The sequence below is a fragment of the Balaenoptera musculus genome, chromosome X (genome assembly GCF_009873245.2).
Source record: "Balaenoptera musculus isolate JJ_BM4_2016_0621 chromosome X, mBalMus1.pri.v3, whole genome shotgun sequence".
Classification (NCBI taxonomy): Eukaryota; Metazoa; Chordata; class Mammalia; order Artiodactyla; family Balaenopteridae; genus Balaenoptera; species Balaenoptera musculus.
Window position 1 is genome coordinate 32,233,662 of NC_045806.1, and position 11,858 is coordinate 32,245,519.

The 11,858-nt window shown below is 40.6% G+C and overlaps 1 protein-coding gene and 1 pseudogene across 1 annotated transcript; both read right to left on the reverse strand.

The window, feature by feature from the left end:
* Window positions 1-242: 242 nt before the first annotated feature.
* LOC118888259 (E3 ubiquitin-protein ligase RLIM-like) lies at window positions 243-3,526 on the reverse strand. The gene is made up of 3 exons (XM_036839260.1): window positions 3,283-3,526; window positions 770-1,900; window positions 243-685 (listed from the first exon to the last, which is right to left on the reverse strand). Exons 1-3 carry the CDS (start codon window positions 3,524-3,526, stop codon window positions 243-245), a joined length of 1,818 nt encoding a protein of 605 aa, XP_036695155.1.
* A 4,480-nt stretch (window positions 3,527-8,006) lies between these two features.
* LOC118888260 lies at window positions 8,007-8,564 on the reverse strand (annotated as a pseudogene).
* Between the last annotated feature and the right edge of the window lie 3,294 nt (window positions 8,565-11,858).

Below are 11,858 nucleotides of genomic sequence, written 5' to 3' on the forward strand. Positions count from 1 at the left end.
GAAGTTAATTTTTATTGTCAAATTGGACAATATTGTTTGACTTTTTAGTATTTCCTTTTGTGATGGAACAGAAATTGGGGAAAGCCCAATAATTCCTTCAGGAACTAGTGATTCAGTTCAGATTGTTATATATAGATTCAGGTTGTTATATTTAAGCATGAATAACTCTAAAAGTGGACACGAGGCAGGTGACTGTTGTTTGTCCGTCACTGTAACACTTTACATAGCTGAGAATTCAGATCTCAATTAGGATTTTCAGTCTCATTGGAATCCACTACTTGCCCACGACAAATAGGACAGGCAGAGTTCTCAGAGAGCCAGCGATCAATGCAGTAAATGTGATATTCATGGGAGCAAGGTAGGATGCGAAGCTTGCTGTCTTCGGTGTACTCTGTCATGCAAATGCTGCAAGCTTTTAATGCATCATTTTCATCAAAAGATCTTACAGCCAAGTTGTCAATCTGTGCTTTGCTGAGTCCTGTAGGTTGGTCTAGATCATCTTCATCTAAGTGGAAAATCTCTTCCAGATTAAGGAAGAGCAAAGGGTCACTTTCATCAGATATTACTGGGGTCATTTGTCTACCCCCTTGCCTGGTCTCTGATGGTAAGTCTGATGATGAGTTAGTTTCTTCAGTGCCTTCAAACATCAGTGAGCCAATTTCTGAATTTTCATCGCTTGAGCTGGCATTGGAAATAGGATGAGAACTGGAACTAGACATACAATTGGGGCTTGAATGACAAATCAGTGTGGAACTTGAATGGGGATTATAGCTAGGATTTGAATCGGAACCAAATCTACTACTACTACTACCATTAGGACCATCGCTGTCATCTGGTGACTCTGGCCATTCCATGCTTTGACTTGGAGGTGAGACACTATGCTCTAAATTACTGTCACTGTCCATAAGGTTACTTGAGTTACTAAATTCTGTCATTGTCTGCCTTAACGTGCTCTGAATTGGAACAGATGTTGTATCATCTAAGCTAGTATTTAAAATTCTACAAACGGGATTTCTGATGGTAATGACATAAGCTCTCACATCTGCCTGCTCAGAATGTGAATACATATGCCTCAGTCCTCGTTCACTTTCAGAACTGACGGTGTTGTTTGGTGTCTCAGATGTTAACTGAGTTCTACTAGCTGTGCTGTCTCTCTGAGAATATGCTCCAGAATGAACTTGTCCTACTTCAAGATTGAAGGGTATGGTCAGATATACTTCCCTCATTCCCCAAGATTCATCACTGCTGGTTGTATCTGGAGAAGCTTCTCCATGAACGGCATTCCTTGTTCTAGAAGTTTCAATAAGACCACTGTTTTGCAACTCAAATCCAGTCATTTGCTGTCTCAATATTTCTTGGTGCTCAGTTCTAGAAAATCTCACATTCTCACTTACCAGAGGCTGCTCAGAAGTCTGAGATGGTATACTATGATTAAGTCTTTGTACACTTTCCCTAAGTGAACGTGGAGGCGACCAACTTTCAATTCTTGCTCTGGTTCTCGGATACTCTGGGCTCCTACTTCTTGCTCTTCTCTGACTTCTGGTAGGTGAGAATTCCACTAATGTTTCAGTTGTATCTTGTTCAGACATAGATGGTCTTGTAAATATTGATTCAGATTGTGGATTTTCCACTTGCCTTTGGCTGTCTTCCATATTTTCTCTTCTGGGAAGTCTTGCAGATGCTACATATTCATTCCCTGGATTTGGACTCCCATTATCAAGGTGAAAATTTCTTTCTAAAGTGAATCTAAACTGGTCACTTGTAGGATTAATTTGGCCCTCTTCTCTCCCAGATTGGTTTTCTCTCTGTCCACTTGTCATATTTTCAGTTTGTCCAAAACAGTTAAGCCCGTCTATTATAGAGTCGCCACTAGACACATCATCTGGAGCGTCTCCTCCATCTGTTAACAAAAAAAATGGGGAGGGGACATGAAAGAACTACCAAAATTAGAACCATCATAAAATAGCACTCTGAAACTTTGTTTCAAAAACAAACAAAAAATGAGAACTTAAATACTCAGATGTTTTAAACTGATTTCACATTTATAGGCTTAATATTTTATAAACTACACTGTCTAGATTTATAAGTACAGGTAGAAAAGTTTCAATTCCATCTGAAAAAGAGTGAGCTAATCCTAGATAAACTTAGAGAATTTTTTAAAAAGGGAATCTGGAGGAAGTCTGTTTTGCAATATTTCATCATATACACAGCCCTGTGTACCAGCCCTGTGTAGGAGGAATACCAGCCCTGTGTAGGAGGAATGTCAAGAGACTTTTTTTTCAGTCCACTGTCAAAACACTAATGCAATTAAACAAGGTAAACACCAGTTAAGGTACAATGCTAGTATTTTAGTTCAATTTACATTATTGTCTAATTTTCATTAGTCTCCAACATTACTATTTCTAGGCTCTTCACTTATGTGCTTTTGATAATATATAAGCTGTTTTAAAATATAAGATTATTGCGCAAACATAAACAAGTTTTATAGGTTTAAAAGTATTTGAATTTTGAATACTTCTTAATGTTACCAAGATTTTTAATTGACATTAAGTTGAAGGTCAGATCAAATGAATAGACTGAACCCAGCATGGTACATATAAGACCATATTCAAGAACCAAAGTATTACAGTCTCCTCTTCATTAGACAGTAAAATCCTCTACTTCACACTGGGAGAGAAGGCACCAGACCTGAGGTTTGAGCACGGCTTCTCAGCCTTAGCACTGTTGACATTTCGGTGCTGGACAATTCTTTGTTTGGGGAGCTGTCCTGTGCATTGTGGGATATTTGGCAGCACCCCTGGCCTGTGCCCACTCGATGCTAGTGACACCCATGCCTCCCCTGCGACAACCAAAAATATCTCTAGCCATTGTCAAATGTCCCCAGGTGTTGGAGAGAGCAAAACTGTCCCCAGTTGAGAACCACTTGATTAGAATATGAAATATTTCTGTTTGCTTTTTTTACATGTCTATGTAGAAAAAATAATTCAGGAAGTAGGAGGGACTTTCAATTGAGGTAGAAAACCAAGAAAAGTACAAATAGGCTACTTCACACTGCTTCCCAATTAAAACAACCCAAATGTGAATCAGGAAAACAAACAAACATACCTTGACATGCTCACCAAAAATCAAGTAAATGCCAGTTCTTTTTATGAGAAGTTACTCACCAAATTAATTTATGTCACTTCTGTATAATTAGCTACTATGTACTATTATGAAGTTACTATTTACTATGATGAAGTTCCTTATTCATCCCATCCTATTCCCTCCGAAAGCAAAGTATACCTGTATTTTCATCTGAGTCTTGTGGTGGGTTTTCTTTAATTAGCTGAAGTCTTCTCAGCAACTCTTCTTCTGTACTTTCACCTGGAGTGCCTAGAAGATTGTTGTCTCTCATAAGTTTGTAATCTTCTTCACTCAGACTGTTGACAAGCCTGAAGAAATCTTCTTCCCGAACCAGTCGGTCCATTTGACTTATGCGTTGGGCCGGAACTCCATCTCCTTCATCGTCGGAATCCGAGTTTTCCATCTTAGTAAACAAGTAGAAAATGATCTGAAATTCACGACATAGTGTTGAAATTCACCAACGGCCGTTTAGTGTTCTTCGCTTTCTACCTCCTGCCAGAGTGTCCGGTTCCGGTTCCGGTTCCGGTTCCGGTTCCGACTCGGTCGGATGACCCTCCGCACAGGTTCCTCCCTTCTCCCGTCCCCGACTCAGTTCTGTAGCCGCCTGGTGACGCAACAGGTGGGAGCCGCCTCTATCCCAGAACTTGCTGGACGTTGCCTAGGCATCCATTATCTTCCCCGCTGTTACCGGGTAGGGACTGGATTCAGGTTAGGTTTCATTTCATTGAAAACCAGCCAATATTACTGAGGGTTTATGGTGTACCAGGCACCGTCCTTCACCTCGTTTCACCCACACGAGCCTATTCTCAGGTTTTCAGGAGGCGTTTTCAGGCTCTGATATGCTCTATTTATTCGTTACCTTACATGTGACTGCCTTCTTCAAAATGCCATGCCAAAGTCAGCCTAGTTAAATGCAGCAGTTCTCATTTTCAGGTGCCCAGGGACCCCTCCGCCTTTTCTCCTCATGAATTTCTCAAATCATAGACTCTCACTAAGAAAGCCCACAATTTGTGATAATTTACCAGGGCCCTAGCTGAGTCTCTTTAGAGTGTCCTCTCCCTTTTAACTGTTAATGGCTTCGTCTTGCATTATACGGCCCTCCAATCTTGTTTCAAACAAACAAACAAGAAACACCAAAACTCTGGCAGGCTTTTCTGCTCAGCCAGGGAATTCCTTCTCCACAAAAGCATCAGGTTCATTTTTGTGCTCCTTTCTCATAAATATTATAAATCTTACTTAAAGAAAACTAGCCAGAACATCACAGGAACTTTTAAGACAGATACATAATAGTTACTTTGTCTGCCACAATGAGTACTGACTTTGCTGATTTTGTTGCATGTATATAACCTGAAAGGCTTGGTGAGAATAAAATAATGCTCATTTGCAGTGCTATCTGAAGGAGACCTCTAAGAGCTTCTGGACTCGTTAATATTACCAGCCCCACTGAACACTTGTTTAGGAGCTCTTTGTTCAACTTATTCATGTAAAGACAAGATTTGGCTGCTGAATTTGAGACTTTATTCAATTTGACTTATTTAATAATTAATCCATCCAACATAAACTGGGTCAGTTATTGCCTCAGCGGCTAGAGATATGTCAATGGTTGAAGCAGTTTGTACTCCCAAGTAATTCACACACCAGGTGAGGGAAACACCACATGGAAACTATCCAAGTACAGTATATTTTATCATAGATTTATATATGCAGTATTGTGTAAGTACAGAGAACCGTGTAGCGATTATTTAATGGGAGTTGGGAAATGTTTCACAGAGGTATTATATTTAAATCTGAATCTTTAAGTATAATTATACTTTCTATAGATGGAAGGTGGCAGTTATGTGCTGCTAGAGAAAGACTATGTCAGATGGAAGAAGTAGACTTGAAAGACCTTGGCTTGTTTGGGCAACTGTGGCCACAATTTTGGGGTTGGGTGGAAATGTGGAGTTAATCTCAGAAAGAATACTTGACAAAAACTATAAGTTGAGTTTTGATTTTTTTCATGTAAGAAATAGGACACTGATTAAGGTGTTTTGGTATTTTTTTGAGAACAAGCAGTAGATTTTATTTGTGTCTGCTTAGCGTCCCCTTAACATACTTATGCTAATAGCATCCTGATTTTCATGGGGGAAAAACCCATTCTACCGTCTTAGTCCACTTGGTTTAGGTTTAGCTGAACTCACTGCCGTGGCTAGAGGAAAGGACACATGATGCAGCCACGTCCAATCAGTATACCTCAAATCGGTTACGGTAATTGGTTTAAGCACGGGCATGTGACCGAAAGTACATTTAAGAGGTAAATCTGAGATGTTGCGAGAAATCATTTTCCACTGCGGTTGCTAAGCTGGTAGGATATAAACCTGAAGATGCTTGTGGCTATGTTATGTCCCAAGAATGAGGAACATTGACATAAAGAGACAGAGGAAAACCGTAATGGAGAAAGAGCAAGATACCTGAGGAAAAATTTGGGAAATACCTGAAGCTAGATGTGCCTTAAGATTTTTAGATCTGTAAAACAACGTATTTCATTTTTAAAATGTAAGCCTGTGAAAGATTCCTGCCACTTATCATTGGAAGGCTCCTAAGAGTTGTAACGGGAGAGCCGTATGATTGGTGATGTAATCAGACGTCAAAAAGTAATTTGATACAGGGCAGGGGGTCAGGGAATGAGTGAAATATGTGTGGGAGATTAAGTGGTACAAACCTCCAATTACAAAATAAAGGAGTCAAGGGAATGAAATGTACACTGTGGAGAATATAGTCAATAGTAATGTAATATCTTTGTATGGTGACAGATGGTAACTAGACTTGTGATCATCTTATAATGTACAGAAATATCTAATCACTATGTTGTGCACCAGTGACTAACATAGTGTTGTAGGCCAAGTATACTTCAAAAGACAAACAAACAAACTAATAGAAAAAGAGATCAGATTTGTGGTTACCAGAGGTGGGTGGGGAGGTTGGATGAAGGTGGTCAAAAGGTACACACTTCTAGTTACAAGATGAATAAGTATAGGGATGTAATGTATAACATGATTAATAAAATTAAGACTGCTGTATGTTGCATATGAAAGTTGTTAAGAGTAAATCCTAAGAGTTCTCATTACAAGGAAAAAATATTTTTTTCTTTTTCTTTTATTTTGTATCTCTACGAGGTCATGGATGTGTGCTAAACTTATTGTGGTCATCATTTCATGATGTATGTAAGTGTAGGGGAACAGAACTTGCCACTGCAAAATGTTCCTTTGGTATGCAGATGATTTCAAGCTGAAAAAAAATCTAGGCCCAAAAGTCTCAGGAAGAAACTTTGACCTTGCTCCTAACCGCCTAAAAAAGTTTAGATAGAGGGCCAGTCATTCCCCACTAGAGCTATCACCAGAGATATCTGCAAAGACTACGGGCTGGTAGTGGTAGGAGAAACTCAGCAGGGCCTAGAGATCAGAGTCCACTCTGTGTCCCTCGTCTCTCTACACGGCCCATCTACCAAACATTTGCTTTTCCATCTTCATGTAAATCACCTTGCTCCCATTTGAAGTCTCAAACAGTACCCACAGCATCCTCTTTTGTTTTTAGCCGAAGATGATATTTCAGGTGAGGGTTTCAGCCATACTGGTCATTCAGTTTTCCTGGGTCTCTCCCATATGTACATGTTATTAAACTTTGTTTGATTTTCTCCTGTTAATCTGTCTCATGTTAATTTAATTCTTAGACCAGCCAGAAAAATCTAGAAGGGTAAAGGAAAATTTCTTATTGCCCAACATAAGTCAAATCATTATGCTGTACGGTAAGTCCCCTACAAAGGAACGAATTCCATTCCGAGAGCGCGTTCATAAGTCCAATTTGTTCGTTAAGTCCAACAAAGTTAGCCTAGGTACCCAATGAACACAATCGGCTATATAGTACTGTACTGTAATAGGTTTATAATACTTTTCACACAAATAATACATGAAAAACAAACAAAAAAATAAAACATTTTTAATCTTACAGTGCAGTACCTTGAAAAGTACAGTAGTACAGTGCAACAGCTGGCATACAGGGGCTGGCATTGACTGAACGGGCAAGAAGAGTTACTGACGGGAGGAGGGAGAGGAGGTGGGAGATGGTGGAGCTGAGAGATCGCCAGCAATAGGAGACGGAGGGCAAGCTGCAATTTCACTCGCGCCTGACGTTGATGGCACAGGTTAGGAGCAATAAGGAGAAAAGGTGGAAGAGGCAAGCATTCTGCACTACAAAATACCACCTTTAACAGCTAACGCGCATTACTCAGCTGCTGTACAGCTGTGTCTAGTGCACTTAAAAATACATAAGAGATTAGAACTATGTTTGATAAATAATCCTTTAAAAATAAATTCTTTTCACCTTAAATGTCTCTCTACCAGTGCAGGTCCAGATTACCATTTAAACCCAAAGGTAAACAGCACATGTAAATGAATTTATAATAACTTCAAGGAGGTCTTTATTTTTAAAAGAATGATGGCAACGACGAGTCAATCACTAGACAGTTTTTGACTACTCAAAAAGAAAAGGCTGCACACATTTTCTTAAGTCAGGAGGGCCACAGATTAGATAACAATCGGTTTACTTTCAAACAAAATGCAGTAAAGAGAAATGAATTTTTACCTCCAGTATTCAAACCAATAATAGCTTGAAGTTGTTCACCTCACTAACGTAGAAGATAGTTGAATAACAGCGACAAAATACCATACAAAATGAGGTTTACCACTTGAGGCAAACCTTAAAACAAGTAAAGAGTTATACAACATGCTAAAGAATAACCTTTTCAACAGCTAGTGGCTTATTCCAAGGACTCTTTGATCGCCTGAGAACGTTGCTCCCCTCCCCTCCCCCCAGGTCCTCAGGTTGTTTGCTAATGACTCATTATCCTAATGGGGCACCGCTCCTTCCTCTTTAGGAAACTCGGAGGGATTTTTCAGTTGTGATCAGGCCTTGCGCGTTTTTCTGGTGTAAGGCTTATGGATCTAGACCTGGACGTGGTTGCTGAGGAAGATCTGGACCCAGAGGGGGACTTGGACTTGGAACTTGGAGTAGATCTGGACCTAGAGGTTGATGGAGATCTATCATCAGAGCAAGATGGAGACTTCGCATGGCTGAAGGGAGATCGACGCTGAGATCAAGATCGGCTCCTGCTGCTGGAACGACAGTGGCGAGGAAGCCTCGGGCTGCGGCTCTGGGTGGCCATCCAGCACGATCCCGTCGAGGGCATCCATGGCGTCCTCGGCGTGGCGCTTGTCGTGGAAGCGAACGACAGCAAAGCCACGGGGCTCTTCGGTGAAGCGGTCCCACGGGATGTACACGTCGCCAACGCGCCCAGACTTCTCAAAGACGCGCCTCAGGGTGTTGGGTGAGGTGCGGTAGGTCAGATTGTCCACCTTGGGGGAGATCATGCCGTCCGCGTTGGGAGGAGGGCGGCTGTAACTCATGGCCTTTGCGTGCTCAGCTGGGGCCCTGCGAACTGAATGCTGTCTGAGCAAGCGGCAGTCTGACAAGGCTGAGAGCACGGATAAAAGTATATACATATAGATATAATTATGTGATGAAGTACATGGCAATGCTGATTCACGTATGCTAGAAACATTTGTCTACTTTAGAGACAAAAAAAAAAAAACAAACAAATCATGAACAGAGAGGGTGATTCAGTAATACTAACAGGCGAGGAGAACATGAGAGCCACCTACAGGGTGTGAACTGTAATCAGAAACTCAATATGGGTCCCTTGTTCTGCTTGAAAAAAATAAAAGAGTCAAAGTTGTCCTGATCTGTGATTCCAGATTATATAATTGAATATAACTCAGCTTACTAAAATTAAACTTTCTCATTAATTAACCAGATATACTTTCTGATGGAGTAAGTTCATTTGATGTGACTTTCATTAAAAAAATTTTTAGAATGAATATTTCATCAAATTGTTGACAAGGCATCTTTTCTTATGTATCATGTCCATGGGACTCTAAGAAATGAGCTTGACAATGATAGGGGTAGAAAATAGTATTCCATTAAGTTATTTCTCACCTGCAGTGAACATTGTGTGCTCTTCACAAGCGGCAGGGAGGGGGAAATTTCCCCCTCTACCCCTCTTGAGTTCTTGTGGCTGGTCTAATACGAAAACTGGCACAAGGCAGATTAACAGGAGAAAAAGAAACACGTTTTAATTCTTGCGCACAGAAGTCTCATAGAAATGGGACCTAAGGAGTAGCCAAAGCAGGAAGGAAGCTTTTATACTTTTTAGATAAACGATAAATTTGTGAGGAAGTGACAGGACAAAGAAACTTAGGCTTTTGGTGCTTAATTAGTGAAAAATCTAAACAGAGTTTGGGCTTGGGGTAGTCAGTTAAAGAAGTAATAAGGTTTGTTTATACAGGCTTCTCTGCCTGAATTCCCTGTCTCTGGCGATAAGGTTGTCCTTCTGCCTCCAGATGCAGGGAGAGCACCTTTCACATGAGAGATTTATCTCCTGCTTTCAGAGGGACAGAGAAGAAGTATCTTGTGTCCCTTTTGTACTGGCTGTTTCTTAAGTAACTTTAATTTAAAATAATCAATATGCCATTGATTGGCATTGTTGGGCCCCAACAAAAGCCACAACATCTTCTGCACGTTATTAATTCCTATGTATGGGCTCTGATTATCCACTACCGCATAACAACCTACATCAAAATTTAGTGGCTGAAACAAATTTATCATTATTTTATCTCATAATTCTAAGACACTGGAATCCAGGCAGGGAACAGTAGGGCTTCTTTCTTCATTTTATTAGCTGAATTAGCTAAGGAGACTGGGACGGCTCTTTTGGAACTACTGGGTGTTGGCTGGTTCCCATCTCCCACCCCCCACCCCCCTTTTCAGAGCCAGTCCATGTAGTCTGGTAGATTTTTTTTTTTTCAACCCTCGCTTGCAATTGATCCACACCTTTGAAAATGTCTTTCCAGAGACTTCCCTGGTGGAGCAGTGGATAAGACTCCACACTCCCAGTTCAGGGGGCTGGGGTTCAATCTCTGGTCAGGGAACTAGAAAAAAAATTTGTTTTTTTAGAATTTTATTTTATTTATTTTTTATACAGCAGGTTCTTATTAGTCATCCATTTTATACACATCAGTGTATACATGTCAATCCCAATCTCCCAATTCATCCCACCACCACCATCCCCCACCACTTTCCCCCCTTGGTGTCCATACGTTTGTTCTCTACATCTGTGTCTCTATTTCTGCCCTGCAAACTGGTTCATCTGTACCATTTTTCTAGGTCCCACATATATGCATTAATATACGATATTTGTTTTTCTCTTTCTGACTTACTTCACTCTGTATGACAGTCTCTAGATCCATCCATGTCTCTACGAATAACCCAATTTCGTTCCTTCTTATGGCTGAGTAATATTCCATTGTATATATGTACCACATCTTCTTTATCCATTTGTCTGTTGATGGGCGTTTAGTTTGCTTCCATGACCTGGCTATTGTAAATAGTGCTGCAATGAACATTGGGGTGCATGTGTCTTTTTGAATTATGGTTTTCTCAGGGTATATGCCCAGTAGTGGGATTGCTGGGTCATATGGTAGTTCTAATTTTAGTTTTTTAGGGAACCTCCATACTGTTCTCCATAGTGGCTGTATCAATTTACCTTCCCACCAACAGTGCAAGAGGGTTCCCTTTTCTCCACACCCTCTCCAGCATTCGTTGTTTGTAGATTTTCTGATGATGCCCATTCTGGCTGGTGTGAGGTGATACCTCATTGTAGTCTTGATTTGCATTTCTCTAATAATTGGTGATGTTGAGCAGCTTTTCATGTGCTTCTTGGCCATCTGTATGTCTTCTTTGGAGAAATGTCTATATAGGCCTTCTGCCCATTTTTGGATTGGGTTGTTTGTTTTCTTAATATTGAGCTGCATGAGCTGTTTATATATTTTGGAGATTAATCCTTTGTCCATTGATTCGTTTGCAAGTATTTTCTCCCATTCTGAGGGTTGTCTTTTCGTCTTGTTTGTAGTTTCCTTTGCTTTGCAAAAGATTTTAAGTTTCATTAGGTCCCCTTTGTTTGTTTTTATTTCAGTTACTCTAGGAGGTGGATCAAAAAAGATCTTGCTGTGATTTATGTCAAAGAGTGTTCTTCCTAGGTTTTCCTCTAAGAGTTTTATAGTGTCCAGTCTTACATTTAGGTCTCTAATCCATTTTGAGTTTATTTTTGTGTGTGGTGTTAGGGAGTGTTCTAATTTCATTCTTTTACATGTAGCTGTCCAGTTTTCCCAGCACCACTTATTGAAGAGACTGTCTTTTCTCCATTGTATATCTTTGCCTCCTTTGTCATAGATTAGTTGACCATAGGTGTGTGGGTTTATCTCTGGGCTTTCTATGCTGTTCCATTGATCTATATTTCTGTTTTTGTGCCAGTACCATATTGTCTTGATTACTGTAGCTTTTTTTTTTTTTTTAAATTTTATAGCTACTTTTTTATTTTTATTTATTTATTTATTTATTTTTTTTATTTTTGGCTGTGCTGGGTCTTCGGTTCGTGCGAGGGCTTTCTCCAGTTGCGGCAAGTGGGGGCCACTCTTCGTCGCGGTGCGGGGACCGCTCTTCATCGCGGTGCGCGGGCCTTTCACTATCGCGGCCCCTCCCGTTGCGGGGCACAGGCTCCAGACGCGCAGGCTCAGTAGTTGTGGCTCACGGGCCCAGCCGCTCCGCGGCATGTGGGATCTTCCCAGACCAGGGCTCGAACCCGT